The following is a 16,397-nucleotide window of genomic DNA, read 5'->3' as shown; positions in this document are numbered from 1 at the left end:
CCTATCAAAAGCACACTTCACAAACACTCTACTGGACTCACTGTTTATCACCATTATGCTGATCATGCTATAAAGTTTATAAAGACAAGTTGTAATCTGACCAATCGGAAAGTTACTTGTCCTGTAATAGAACAAATTAGCATTAACAGTTATCAGGGTAGTCTCTTTCCTCAAAGTGATCGAAACTTGAACAGGTAATCCTGGTTTAAGGTTGCCTAATTGGCTAAAGGTGTACCAAGAAAGCAATTACTGTAACATATGGCGCTCACCGAGGGACTTATTGTGCAGAAGCCGAGGTCGTATATAGATGCAGCTTGGAAGTAAGACTGGATCAAGTGCAAGATTTAATTCTCTTCAGTGTCACACTTGCCAGTGGACGTGCACGTGTCTGAGCATTTTGAAAGATACACTGCAGATCATCTGAACCTTGTGACTGACAGTGCTATTCATCTGGTGTTTATATAAACTAATATTGATGTGTATTGACTCCGTAAGAAACTTTATAATTGGTGCCTATAACCTTGACTAAATTATACTTTCATGAAGTAGGTAAGATTGTTTAAGAAAGGTGCAAGTTGATTTAATTTGTACTTGTCACAGATACAACTATGCATAATTGAGCTTGCTATATGTTTTTATGGATTTATATCTGACGTTTATTATATAGTAACCCATCGTAACAAATACCCATAGTAATGGAATATTCTTCCTGAACAATAATTTTGTTGACTTGCTTAATTTTGTTGCCATTCGTTTTTTCTCTCTTAGTATACTTTTACTACGTTTGTCACGTTGAAAGTTGTGATCTTTTTTCATCTTAAAATCTGCATTATCTCAGGGTAAGAATACAGTTTTTGCTGGTTAACTTGATTCTACTAGAATTATTTTCCCATAGATTGCATTTTTCCAATAGTTCAATATTTTTACTATTGAAAAAATAAATGGTTCTTACAAATGAGCCTTCTTTGCAAAATTATTGCTAATGGGGCCTTCTTATTTTTTCTTTTATTTCCCCAACATTTCTTAAAATCCTGAACTTTGTGGTAAATATACTCATATTACAAGTATTACCCAATATATCTGTTTTACAAATACTATATTGCGCTCTGGTGGTGTAAATGACTGGGCGGGACTTGATGCTACATGCCTGCAGCATGATAACCTGGTACCCTGGTGCTAGACATCACTATAAACTGCCACACTGCAGATATCGTAGTGATATGACTGAATTTGTTTTATAAAAAGCTACGTTAAAAATCCACCTCTCTCTCTCTTTCTCTTTCTCTCTCTCTCTCTCTCTCTCTCTCTCACACACACACACACACGTCATCTATTGAAGAGATTCATCTAAGCAGAGCATGCTTCCTTTGACAACCATGTGCCAAAACGACAGGGCATGTACCACAATAATATTAGTGTAATATAATAAAGTCACCAAAACAAGCGCACTGTCATCTTGAAGAGTCGATGATTTCGAAGGCTCCACCACTAAAAAAGTGAAAAGAAACAAGAAAAAAAGTAGATCGGGTCTACATTGGATCCGTCGAAGTAAATGGTAAAAAAATATCCAACTCGCCAACTTTCAGTAAACGACAGTGTTTCATTTCAAAAGACAATATTGTAATTTGCAAGCTTTAAATACAATGTATTATATCCACTATGATCGCGTTACGGCGTACAAACACGCGCGTCTAAATTCTCACATTCCTATACTCTTGACTACGTGGTGATAATCACCAATCCGTCTCGTTCCATTTATATTTTCTCCATGCTTCAATTTATACATACGCATCTGTTTAAAATTTAAATGTCAATTAGAACTGACATCAGCTCGATCTTCTGACACTTCCCTCTGGTTCTCAGAATTCGAGACTAAATATGTTTTCCCTCGGCAGACTTGTTAAACTAGAAAAACGGATCCATTATTTTAAGCAAACCATCCATTTTTGACTCAAACTCCACAAGAAACAAAAAACAACAAATAAACAAAATACAACCAAAACAACAAAATCAGGGGTCCACCATGTCAATATAGTTACAAGATTAAACATTGTATGTGTTAGTCCACTAGATGCTATATAACAAGAAGTTATGGACAATCTAACTCACAGTAACCCCGATGTTTTCTTAGGGAAAACATGATGTAAATGTGCTTTAACTGCATGTTACAGCACTTTTTGTTCCCAAAAGAAATAAAAACAAGTCCAGTTTTGTTAATAAGTCCTTAATGGATGCTGTTGAACCCAGTCTCATTGCAATCCGTCAAACTTCTCCTCAAGGAACGTCGGATGGTATGAGATACATGGTCTTGTTGATATTTTTCTTCTTGTAAACTTGTAGCTTCTTATCTCCGTAAATCGTATGAAGTTTCGCTCTTCCTGTCTCCTGAAAATACCGATATCCTCAGCTCGTGTAGTAGTGTGATATATATAGGACGACGGGCAACGGATGCCGCTGTATGGGGTGCTGTCAGCTCTTCCTTGACAGGAGATGCTCCCAACAAAGCGGCCGTCCAATGTATGAACTCTTCAGGTGTGTCAACCTCAGGCTTGACCTTTAAAGCCTTAATAGCTCCTACTATCTTTTGAATAACTTCTTCTGTGAACGTCATTTCTGATTGTAAATTGCACGAGCAAAGTCACGAAATTCATGAACTTTTGTGCAATATAGTGTGTGTGTGTGTGTGTGTGTGTGTGTGTGTGTGTGTGTGATTTGGATTTAGCGTAGCTTTAACGATTTTTCAGTCATCTTGCTACGATGTCTTCTGTGTGGCAGTCCATAGTGATGTCTAGCACTGGGGCATCATGCCGCAAACATGTAGAATCATGTCCCACCCAGTCACAAGGTCGGCCAGTCCTAACACTAACCTCTTAATGCTGAGTAACAAGCGAGGCAGCTGCTAGCACCATTTTTGTAAGTCTTTGGTATGATTCACCCAAGGTTCGAACCCGCCACATCGGAGGCGGACGCTCTAACAACTTAGGCCACCGGAGGGGTATATGACTGCAAATAATATATCTAGAGTTTGCGATTCTGAAGCGATAACAAATCTTGTGAAACATTTACAACAATAATCACATTAATGTTGCTACTCAAATGAGAATGACCTCATAAATATGTAAAATAATACTTATTTCCTTTTTTAAATAAAAGTAATGACAGTTTTCTCATAATTCAACACCTCCTGTTTTTTTTAAAACGGAAATTCCAAGGTCACAATTCAATTAGCGAATTTTAAATTTTTATAACTCTTCTCTAATGCACGAAGGTAGAGACAACGGGAGGCTGTTGATGTATGCATTTATCCAGTAAAATATTGTTCCGAACAATTTTCAGCATTGACTTGGATCTAAAAAAGACTGCGTTTAAAGTTACTGTGGGGGACAGAACTAAACTTCAAATCAGGGTAAACGCAGACGAAAGAAAAGAAGAAAGAGAGATAAGAAACTAAACGTGAAAGAGTGAAATTGCTTTAAAATTATTCGAGTCTTATTTCATAATGCCGGATCTATAGCGGACTACTGGCTGTAATTGTGTCCTAATTTTGTTATCAGAGCGTTGTCTGTACATGCTTTGTCATTGTCCTCGTCAGGTGATACCAATGGAGAAAAAATAATTACCTACTGACAGTAACATTATCAGCATCAGAGTATGGTTAGATCAATTTAACGGAGAATACATTAACCAGATGGATACGCCTTTACTCCATACCATATACTACAAAAGAAACTGTTCTAGAAAAAGAATGCACGGTGTTGCTGCCAACTCTTAAAACACATGATAAATGGCACGTTTGAAAGATTTATTTCATTTTATTTTAAGCAATGTTAAATTGTCACCATACATATACTGGAAAATGAAAGAATACACTTATCTGCCATGTACATTTAACCTAACGAACTAGAGCTCTAACTTATACTTCTGAGAATTATGAATATATTGCTTGTACCGCCACATTCTTTATGTTCGTGAAATTAATATAAGTTTTGTGTTTAAAAAATATATATAGACGGGTGAAGTTGGGTCATATAATGCGCCTATTCTTGCTAAAGAAAGATACAATTTTTAAATGATTAAATAATGGAGTGGAGCAAATGTGAATTAAGTTGAATAATGGAGCGGATCCATGTGAATTAAGATTGAATAATGGAGTACTGCCATGTAAATTAAGATTAAATAATGAAGTGGAGTCATGTTAAGTAACACTGAATAATACAGTGGAACCATCTAAATACTGCGACTTTCAAACAATCTTTGTTTATCTTCGATTGTACATAGCAAAAACGTAAAAAGGAATAGAGAAATACGAGAATATAGATTAAAATGGAATATATAAGTACAAGAAAACAGATCGAGTCAGCTTCATAATATAAATTTTGCCGAGACTGTATTCATCTACAGAAACTGAGCAACATTGAAAAAAGTAATACTTTCTCCCACTTAAATACAAGTACAGATCATAACATTAATTGTTCACATTTGAGGGCATCGGTACCCTGACGCAAGCATAACTTGCCTAGAATATGTTCAGCATGAAAAAGCGTTGGTTCAGTCTATAGTTTTGCCTTTTGCTGTGGAGATTCGTCATCCTTGCATACTAAGGTCTCGTCGTTACCATACGTGCGGCTAGGACCAGTTACTTTTCACTTTACTCGAAATAATGCAACTTCTACTGCGATGTTTGACCAGACCTTTTCTTAGATGTGAGATGTGCATCATCATATAGCGGAATGTGCTGTGTACATGTGCATACTCGAATGACAGAACGTACTGTGCACACTTGCATACTCGAATGGTAGAATGGACTGGTCACATGTGCACATTCGAATGGCAGAATGTACTGTGTACATGTGCATACTCGAATGGCAGAAAGTACTGTGTAGATGTGCATACTCGTATGTCGGAAGATACTGTCTAAAAGTGCATACTCGTATGGTGGAATGTACTGTGTAATCGTGCGTAGTCGAATTACCGAACGTACTGTGTAAAAATGCCTACTCATATTGCGAGGGGAAGGGGACATATTAATTCTTTGCATATATTTTCTAATTTTGCATTTTACATTTTGTCAATGACGATCTTACAAGAGTTGATATCCTAATACATCAACGTTGCAAGTATGAGGACTTTGAATTCATTTGCATCCATTGATTAACTACGAGGAATTTTAATTAATTTGCATCCATTGATTAACAATGAGGGATTTGAATTCGTTTGCATCCATTGATTAACAATGAGGGATTTGAATTCATTTGTATCTATTGATTAACAATGAGGGATTTGAATTCGTTTGCATCCATTGATTAACAATGCGGGATTTGAATTCATTTGCATCCATTGATTAACAAAAGTAGGGTTCATTGCATCCATTGATTAACAATGAGGGATTTGAATTCATTTGCATCCATTGATTAACAATGAGGGATTTGAATTCGTTTGCATCCATTGATTAACAACGAGGAATTTGAATTCATTTGTATCTATTGATTAACAATGAGGGATTTGAATTCGTTTGCATCCATTGATTAACAATGCGGGATTTGAATTCATTTGCATCCATTGATTAACAAAAGTAGGGTTCATTGCATCCATTGATTAACAATGAGGGATTTGAATTCATTGCATCCATTGATTAACAATGTTGGATTTGAATTCATTTGCATCCATTGATTAACAATGAGGGATTTGAATTCATTGCATACATTGATTAACAATGAGGGATTTGAATACACTGCATACATTGATTAACAATGAGGGATTTTAATACATTGCATCCACTGATTAACAATGAGGGATTTGAATACATTGCATCCATTGATTAACAATGAGGGATTTTAATACATTGCATCCATTGATTAACAATGAGGGATTTGAATTCATTGCATCCATTGATTAACAATGAGGGATTTTAATACATTGCATCCACTGATTAACAATGAGGAATTTGAATACATTTGCATCCATTGATTAACAATGAGGGATTTGAATTCATTGCATCCATTGATTAACAATGAGGGATTTGAGTTCATTGCATCCACTGATTAACAATGAGGGATTTTAATACACTGCATCCATTGATTAACAATGAGGGATTTGAATTCATTTGCATCCATTGATTAACAATGAGGGATTTGAATTCATTTGCATCCATTGATTAACAATGAGGGATTTGAATTCATTGCATACATTGATTAACAATGAGGGATTTCAATACATTTGCATCCATTGATTAACAATGAGGGATTTGAATTCATTGCATCCATTGATTAACAATGAGGGATTTTAATACATTGCATCCATTGATTAACAATGAGGGATTTGAATTCATTGCATCCATTGATTAACAATGAGGGATTTGAATTCATTGCATCCATTGATTAACAATGAGGGATTTTAATACATTGCATCCATTGATTAACAATGAGGGATTTTAATACATTGCATCCATTGATTAACAATGAGAGATTTGAATACACTGCATCCATTGATTAACAATGAGGGATTTGAATTCATTGCATCCACTGATTAACAATGAGGGATTTGAATACACTGCATACATTGATTAACAATGAGGGATTTTAATACATTGCATCCACTGATTAACAATGAGGGATTTTAATACACTCCATCCATTAATTAACAATGAGGGATTTGAATGCATTGCATACATTGATTAAAAATGAGGGATTTTAATACATTACATCCAGTGATTAACAATGAGGGATTTGAATACACTGCATACATTGATTAACAATGAGGGAGTTGAATTCAATTGCATCCATTGATTAACAATGAGGGATTTGAATTCATTGCATCCATTGATTAACAATGAGGGATTTTAATACATTGCATCCATTGATTAACAATGAGGGATTTTAATACATTGCATCCATTGATTAACAATGAGAGATTTGAATACACTGCATCCATTGATTAACAATGAGGGATTTGAATTCATTGCATCCACTGATTAACAATGAGGGATTTGAATACACTGCATACATTGATTAACAATGAGGGATTTTAATACATTGCATCCACTGATTAACAATGAGGGATTTTAATACACTCCATCCATTAATTAACAATGAGGGATTTGAATGCATTGCATACATTGATTAACAATGAGGGATTTTAATACATTACATCCAGTGATTAACAATGAGGGATTTGAATACACTGCATACATTGATTAACAATGAGGGATTTGAATTCATTTGCATCCATTGATTAACAATGAGGGATTTGAATTCATTGCATCCATTGATTAACAATGAGGGATTTTAATACATTGCATCCATTGATTAACAATGAGGGATTTTAATACATTGCATCCATTGATTAACAATGAGAGATTTGAATACACTGCATCCATTGATTAACAATGAGGGATTTGAATTCATTGCATCCACTGATTAACAATGAGGGATTTGAATACACTGCATATATTGATTAACAATGAGGGATTTTAATACATTGCATCCACTGATTAACAATGAGGGATTTTAATACACTCCATCCATTAATTAACAATGAGGGATTTGAATGCATTGCATACATTGATTAACAATGAGGGATTTTAATACATTACATCCATTGATTAACAATGAGGGATTTGAATACACTGCATACATTGATTAACAATGAGGGATTTGAATACATTGCATACATTGATTAACAATGAGGGATTTTAATACATTGCATCCATTGATTAACAATGAGGGATTTGAATACACTGCATACATTGATTAACAATGAGGGATTTGAATTCATTTGCATCCATTGATTAACAATGAGGGAATTTGTTTCATTTCAAAGTCCTCATTGTTAATCATGGAATACAAATGAATTAAATTTCATCATTGATAATCAATGAATGCAAATGAATTCAAGCTTGCATGATTTTTTAAACTATGATTTGGTATTTACAGTATGCATGTTAAAAGTTAGCATCACGCAAGTTAGCATAACATAATTATCATTATGAGAATATATTGCTCTTTGATGTAGCAGCTTCCACTGGAATAGAATAATCTCTCTCTCTCTCTCTCACACACACACACACACGTAAGAGAACCAATATAAAGATACTACCAGAAACATTTCTACATATTCCCGAAACACACTCGATCTGCCAATATACTCTAAACAAACGTCTGTCCACACGCCTCTTTGAACTTTGCTATCGCTACATTCAAAGGAGAAGAAGGATGATAAAGATGTGCCACAAAAAAACATGAAACAGTAAAGTTCGCCAAGCAGTCGAGTTGAATTGTTACCCTTAAATCCATACCGTAACAATTCTTTCGCATATCATATTACAGGAGAAGATATTTAGAACTTGACAGAAAAGTTAACTGGAACCGAGTTTATCTCCCTATGCGTTCATTAACCTCTCTCGTGTCTTTCTTAATTAGCGAAAAACGTGCGTGTGTTACTCCTTATGAACAAAACAAAGTTCGAGATTGAGCAGTAAAAATAAGTTGTTACTATGGACAAGATGTTGTGGATGTTTATGTTTTATTTTAGTTACAACACAGGTCTCTCTCTCTCTCTTTCTTTCTTTCTTTCTTTCTCTCTCTCTCTCTCTCTCTCTCTCTGTTGCCTGTTGTTGTACTTCTGCCACTTTCTTGTACGAAGTTTAATTAATTAGTATAGAATAACAGTTACCTTATAAAAAAAGAGCCTATTTGGTAGATACACTCATTTGTTATTGGATGATTCTTTCATCAAATTATACTTTTTATGCTAAGATGTTTCATGTAATATTGACTTTATACTAAGATTTTGCATGTAATATTGACTTTATGCTAAGATTTTTTCATGTAATATTGACTTTATGCTAAGATTTTGCATGTAATATTGACTTTATACTAAGATTTTTCATGTAATATTGACTTTATACTAAGATTTTTTTTCATGTAATATTGACTTTATGCTAAGATTTTTCATGCAATATTGACTTTATACTAAGATTTTGCATGTAATATTGACTTTATACTAAGATTTTTTTCATGTAATATTGACTTTATACTAAGATTTTGCATGTAATATTGACTTTATACTAAGATTTTTTTCATGTAATATTGACTTTATACTAAGATTTTGCATGTAATATTGACTTTATACTAAGATTTTTTTCATGTAATATTGACTTTATGCTAAGATTTTTCATGTAATATTGACTTTATACTAAGATTTTGCATGTAATATTGACTTTATGCTAAGATTTTTCATGTAATATTGACTTTATGCTAAGATTTTTCATGTAATATTGACTTTATGCTAAGATTTTTCATGTAATATTGACTTTATGCTAAGATTTTTCATGTAATATTGACTTTATGCTAAGACTTTTCATGTAATATTGACTTTGTGCTAGGATTTTTGATGCAATAGTGACTTTATGCTCAGATCTCTATGCACTTCTTGAACCTGCGATTAGCTTTTAATATACTCTAAACAAACGGATTAACTTAGCCGATGACAAATTTCAGCAGAATGTTTGCAGTCAACGGATTTGCACCATTAATGAATCACACAGAGAAATGCGTTCAAACTGCAGCGTACGGGATGGGCCCGCATCTGTCAATCGTGAGACTACAAAAGACATGAAATATGCAGAGGATAGGGTGGGACGTTTAACTTTTACTTCTCTGGAAACCTAACTGACCTTCCTGGCACCGTTATATGTGTGTGCGTGTGTGTGTGTGTGTGTGTGTGTGTGTGTGTGTGTGTTGGTTTTCCAGGTCGGTATTTGTCTACTGATATTTAAGTCTCATATACCTTGAAAAGCACTTTACACTCTTCTAAACGTTATCTTTCTCTGGTATATAAATTAACATTACATTTTGTTTCAGAAGTTGGCGGGTCTACTGCCAGTAATAGGTATGATTCCGTGCGGTTGCCGTCATCCCTGATTCCTTTACATTACAATCTAGATATTACACCTCATATATATGGATCCAAAGAAGATTTTTCCTTCGATGGTATGTTATCTAGAGTGTATTAACGAAGTGAATGGCAATTTTGATTTATCAATTTTTTTCTAGATTCAAAAGTTTCACAACAGAGACGTAACTTTTCTTTACATATCCGTCTTGTTCTAATCATTGTTTTTTGTACATAGGAAATAAATAAAAGAAGTCATTATACAATCTATGTATACCTTGATTCAGCCATATCTTGCAAAACTGAAGGAGAACATCAGAGCCTTAAATCTTGAACATTGTATTACTGTATAGGTTGTATATGTTGATTTGGTAACTATTCTTTGAGTATATTAGTAAATATAGGTAGATTAAAAGACAATGTAGCACCACAGCCTCTGCAGCTTATCTCCGTTAAATGCTCATGGAGTTTTCTATTACTTCTCTCATCTTTCCCTCCCAATATATTCAAACTAATTTCGATTTCTTTTATGTTTTCATCATAAAAACAGGATTTGTCCGAATCAAAGTTGTGTGCAAGGAGAAAAGTGACAGTATTTGGTTACATTCTAAATCGCTAACTCACTCTGAGATCCGAATAACAGATGGCGACGACCGAATCATCCCTGTTATTAGTTGGGACTTGGAGGGCAAGAGGGAGTTCCTAATTATTGTGATGGGAGAGTCACTGAGTCCAGGAAAGACGTACTACATAGAAATTAAGTACCACGGACGAATTCTCAATGACTTGAAGGGTTTTTTCTACAATTCGTACAAAGATGGATACGTAGAAAAGTAAGTTTCAAATTATAATAAATGAATATAAAAATAGTCAAAATACGTTTCATGACAGACTCAAACGAATCTGCTATACTAATGTAATATTTGCTTCATTAGTTAGTGGTAATCACAGTTTATGGTAATACACATTTCTGCCATGGTATGGATATATGTTTGGATAAATAGTGTTTGGGTTTGAAAATAATTCTCATAAAATGTATACGCACGTTTAATGTATGTTATTACTTATACTGCGACATCTTTGAAACGGCCGGCATTCTCTGATTGAATCGCTATTACCAACCTAGCATGGTTGTCAAAAGCAATGGTCGTTAAATCTGTGGACCATCGCGACAACGAAACATCTTTTTAAAAAAATAAATGAATACGAATTCTAGAATTGTCAACTCTAAAAGTTACTAGACCATTCAGACTCAAGGGTAATATTACAAAAAATAACACTTAATTATTAAATAAATAAAAAATGTAAAATTAATGCACTAGTCAGATTAAGAAGACAAACAGAGAAGCGATAGAAGCAATATGTTGAGCTTTGAGCTTGTTTGTGTTCACATCATGAATTGTGACAGTAACTGACGTCTACTCAATGTATGCCTGAGCTGCGAAAGTGAAAGCAAAAAAGGCAGTATATATATATATATATATATATATATATATATATATAAAATTTTAGCCTTCATAAATGGAAAAGAGACAGCATATAAAAGAATATGACGATTCATCTTCATTTTGACCACCTAACATTTTCAAAGTCGCATCAGAATTTTAAGTTTTTTATTAAGGTAAAAGTCTATTTCTGGTACTGTGAATTAATCGGAATATTTTTTTGCTATATATTGGCCAATGACTTTCTGTTTACCTTTCTAAATTTTCACTTGTACTCTCTGGTGTCTCCTTCCTTTCGTTTTTCTAAAGTTTGCATTTTCTGCAATGTTTACAGTTTACAGTAACCACAATTTTTGTATTGAAAAATATTAATTTGTTGTCAAGGTCTTCACGCAGAGGAGATGTTATGAAATCCATTTATTTTATTTGAACCATTAAAATCTATTTGATTTAACTTTACAAATTATCATGAAATTTAATGAAACGAGAACAAGGCAATGAAAGTAGAAAGGCCAACAAAGAACATAAAACGTTGCCTCAGAATGTCAAAAGATCCTAATTAAAATAAACATGGCAGAGAAAATATTCCCAAGAAATCACAAATTAAAAACTGAACTTAAACAAAATTAGAAACGTCGAAGATTGTACAAAGTACAACATCACAAGTCAAAAGAAATGATACTAGTTTTACAAAGCTGGACCTTGTCGATTCTCCGACGCTTAAAAAGTCTCTCATTTGAAAGATGCTGTATCTTCTAGATGTATTTTTGAAAGAAACAAATAATTGAAAGAAAAGAAAGCAAAGGTATGTACGTGTTATAGTTGACGAAACGGCAAAACCTGTAGAAGACTTTTTCTACGTACAGACCAGTTCTTCAAATGCTTTCTTAACTCTGAGAATGTTTCCATAGTGTTAACATATGTTTACTGAAATAAAAATAAAAGACAGAAAGCGAAGTAACAACAGAAATCTAACTGTTCGCCAGGCAGTACCTAAATACAATATCACTATAGACCACATAATATGTTTGAAGTTGTTTTAAAATATGCATAGATCATCATTAAATATGGAGATTTGAAAACCTTCAAAATTAATTAACACATTTCCATACATTCAGTTCACAAGCATGAACCTGATAGAACATTGAATTTTACTTGATAACATTATCTCTTTACAAGCGACCTAAAACTTTTAATTCTCTACCATAAGACACAATATTTACGTACATGTTAATATTGATTTAAATCAAATGGCATTATTTACACAGATCACCATGCAACTTTCAACTCCGCTCTTATTTGCTCTACTGGTCATAGGCCAGAGGGGCATATGGGATGGTCTGTCGTCCGTCCGTCCGTTAGCACAAGGTTGTTATCATTGCGCACCCTAAATTACTTGGAAGATTGCCTTGAACCTTAAAAATACTGCCGATGTGATGTCCAATATAGCTGCCATGAGAGCCATCGCAAAATCAAATCTTGTGATCACAACTGTTCTGGAACTGAAAGTCCTATTCATCTTTTGAGTTTTTATCATGCCCAGTTGTTCCTAAATGAAAATGGTGCCGGTATCGCCACCACATCAGTCATCCTGAAAATCTTTTATAATGCTACTCATCCCAAATGGAAAGCCACATCCTGAAAATATTGTTATCTCTGCTCCTCTCCAAATGGATAGTATACTAACATGGGGTTTTCAAAACTAAACTTCTTACGATAGATAGTTGGTCCTCAATGAAATTGGTGCCAGTGGTACAACCAAAATGGCTGCCACGACTAACATTTGTTGTCACCACAACCTCTATATGCATGATCATTATGACAAGATGTCTTCATCAAGTGATAAATGAAAATAGTGCCAGTCATTCATCCAATATGGCTGCCACAATATCCAAAAAATCTTGTTGTCACTACCCCCAATTAATGGATGATCATTATGACATGGGGTTTTCACCAAAAGACTTCTAATGATGTCTACTTTGTCATACATGAAAATTGCTCCGAGCTGAAGTGCAATATGTGTAATACAACAGCTAACGTTATACTCTTGTTATCGCTAAAGAATATCAGAGATGTCTTCAACACTCGACGGTGAAAATAAACAAATGGTCTTATTTGTTGCCTCAACTTGTTTTGGAGGATCAAATGTCAAACACGGATATGAATTATTTCTGAATGTAATTATTCTGCTGAACAAGGTTGTTACCCAAGAGATAACGTGAATTTTACATACGAATATACTATTGAGCGTATGATGCAGCCTTTATTATGGTTGCTGCACAACACAGTACTACTTCAAAGAAAGTTACATTTATGTTTTGCAAAGCAAGCCAAAGAAAAATGTTAAAACCTTAAATCATGTCTAAACCAACGTTATCTAGAAGTACAATGCAACAGCACAGCACAGTCCGCCAAATGTGAATATTAAACATGCTACCTCTGCAAAATCTAGTCTACACCTTTATACCTATCACTGTCGAAAAACAATAATGGTATCAATTTCAGGTCGCAAATAAATTAATTACATTAGAAATAGCTCTGTTAATGAGATCAGACACTGCAAGGTAATAGAAAGAACTACAAAGTAAAATATATGGCTTTGTATTCGTTGCAAGATGTCATGGTTAAAGTCTTAGGTTGCATGCGAATAACAGAACAGAATTATATTTTGCAGCAATTGCGACTGTAGCAGTAGAAATGTCCTGTAGATGATGGATCATTCTGGGAGAAAGTTTGTATGCACGTGTCATATGACAGCTGGGAGAAACACTGCTCATTAGTTCGTTAAAATGTCTTTAGCTTTCTTTTTCAACAGGTTTGATGTATTTTCGCTCAGTTCGGTTATTTCTCCATTTCGATATTTCATAAACGTTTACATATCTATAACATTTATTTTGATACTCCTATTTTTGCCCGACATATTTCAGATCAGCTGTTGTATCTAACTTGCATTCTCGTGGTTTATCAGCAGCAGGGGGGGCGAATCCGACATTTTGTCCAAACGTCATTTGGCTTAATTAGTACTTTCTGCACTCAGCGGATCCGGTGTCGTCAGCGCCTGGTAAAAAAAAACGACGTCGTCGTCGTTGTCATCGTCGAGGGGCCAAATCGACAATTGTCCGGACGTCATTTGGTTTAATTAACACCTTCTGCGCGCCGATCCCAGCGTCGTCAGCGTCCGGTAAGCACATCGACGACCGCGTCGATGTCATCGCCCCCCCCTGCTGCTATGATCTTACAAACAGAGTGATCACTAACTCCTCCTCTTGCAGATCAATTAGGTTATTTGACTGATCGGTAATTCTAAAATTAATTCTCGTTAAAAACCGATCATGGCATCGCATATAGACCGGATTAATCGGACTCTCAACGATTAAAAATCCCGGAGGGGCTGTTGGTGAAAATGAATAAAGGATATATCCCTGTTGAGCCTGATTTGATTGCTTGGTATCCACCTGGTAACTCCCTTCGATAACATCACATACTAGATTTATTGCTATCACCGATGCAATATTTACGTTGTATGGAGCAATATGCCTACCACCATCTCCGTTATCGTATCTGAGGATAGTTGATGGGGGGGCGTCCGCGGGTGGATTCTTAGGCCATCCTAGTATGGTTCTTATTGAACTGTTATAAATATCAACCATATACCCCGGTGTGCTTATTTCAATCGTCGACGATAACGTCGGTTCATGAACCGTAATAGCGATTTTTGATTCTTTTCCTGTGATCGATTTTATCCTGCGTTGAAATTCTTTATTGATTTGCTCTATTTGGTATGACCCAGTTGGTATTGTAACCTCCTCCCAGTTTGGGGTCCCATCGGGTTTATTTGTCCGTGCAAAAACCAGCGAGTTATTAGGTTGTTGTCCGTTAAATGCGTTCGCTCGAATATTAGGCCAACTGTGATATATTCGCAATTTTGCCAGCGCTATTTCCTTCACTGGAACCGGCGACGGGAAGTTCACACTGAATTCGGGTTTCGTTGACGTTATCGATATCATATTTGTTTGTACCGGAGTGGTGTTCTCCGCGATCCGTTGAAGCAACTGAAACCCTTCGGGGTTCAGCGACATTATTATTATTCGTTGTCTTTAGTGTCTAATTTCAGCAACCAGGTGGTTCCGGCTTCCAGTTAAAAATCCTCGATTTTTGACATCGCGGAGCTATACAACTGGACCATCGTGGAGAATTCAACATCGGATACGAACAAATTATCAATCGATAATGAGATCAACCCGGATAATTTCGAGTATGCGTCGGATACTATTTGATGTTTTACTGTATACTCGTTGAGTTTTTTCTGAAAACACGATGATATCTTTCTAGTGATTGCGTTGGCGACTCCAGCAACTGTTGTCATCGCGGAGACAGCGATTGGAACAGTGATCGGGGCTATCGTGGTCACCGTGGATAAAATAACACCGGTGCCAGCTACTATACCCGACACCGAGTACACGACCGCGTCGATGGCGGTTATTTTACGACGGTATTTTTTTATTTTTGCACGGTATTGTTCGGAAAGCGTTTTTAAGTTCGCGGAGAATTCTTTTGCGGTATCGAATCGATATTGATGTGACGTCGGTGATACCTCTGATTCAATTACCCTGGTGGTCATTTTATTCTAAAAGAGCTAGTGTTTTTAATTACTTAGATTCGCTACAAATTCCACATACCATGTGATGTTTGCCCGGGCTAAATTTCCATCAACGGCATAAATTGTAAACTGTTCAGTTGCGTTCCTGTCTATAATTGTTGATATTGTATTGTTAAACCCAGATGAACTCGACGATAATATATTAAACTGCATTATTGAAACCAGTGTCAATCGATAAATGCCCTTAACAGTTGCGGTAGTATTTACTGTATTCTGTGTAGGAGTCCAATCGAATGATCCATGCCGAATTGTGTATACTGTGTTGATGATGTTCTCATGAGGAATTTTTATTTTTTCGAATTGCTCTGCTACTCTCGGTAGTCCGTCTTTAATCGCTTCAACATCAGTTCCGATTATTTCTATTCTCCGCAAATTCGCGTCTATATTATTCTTGTTCGCTG

General features: G+C 35.2%; 1 protein-coding gene across 1 annotated transcript in view; it reads left to right on the top strand.

Moving 5' to 3' along the window:
* The first annotated feature begins 4,581 nt into the window (after nt 1–4,581).
* Nucleotides 4,582–16,397, top strand: part of LOC149793684 (aminopeptidase N-like) — a 45,489-nt gene continuing 33,673 nt past the window's right edge. The window contains exons 1-3 of the mRNA XM_089969039.1: nt 4,582–5,117; nt 9,861–9,989; nt 10,442–10,724. Of these exons, the coding sequence (XP_089825165.1) occupies nt 10,606–10,724 (119 nt within the window). The 5' untranslated portion in view covers nt 4,582–5,117; nt 9,861–9,989; nt 10,442–10,605. The remainder of the gene's footprint in view (nt 5,118–9,860; nt 9,990–10,441; nt 10,725–16,397) is intronic.

This window comes from Sinohyriopsis cumingii, chromosome 8, assembly GCF_028554795.1.
Source record: "Sinohyriopsis cumingii isolate HCF-2022 chromosome 8, ASM2855479v2, whole genome shotgun sequence".
Taxonomy (NCBI): domain Eukaryota; kingdom Metazoa; phylum Mollusca; class Bivalvia; order Unionida; family Unionidae; genus Sinohyriopsis; species Sinohyriopsis cumingii.
This window is presented reverse-complemented; position numbering and strand designations above follow the sequence as displayed.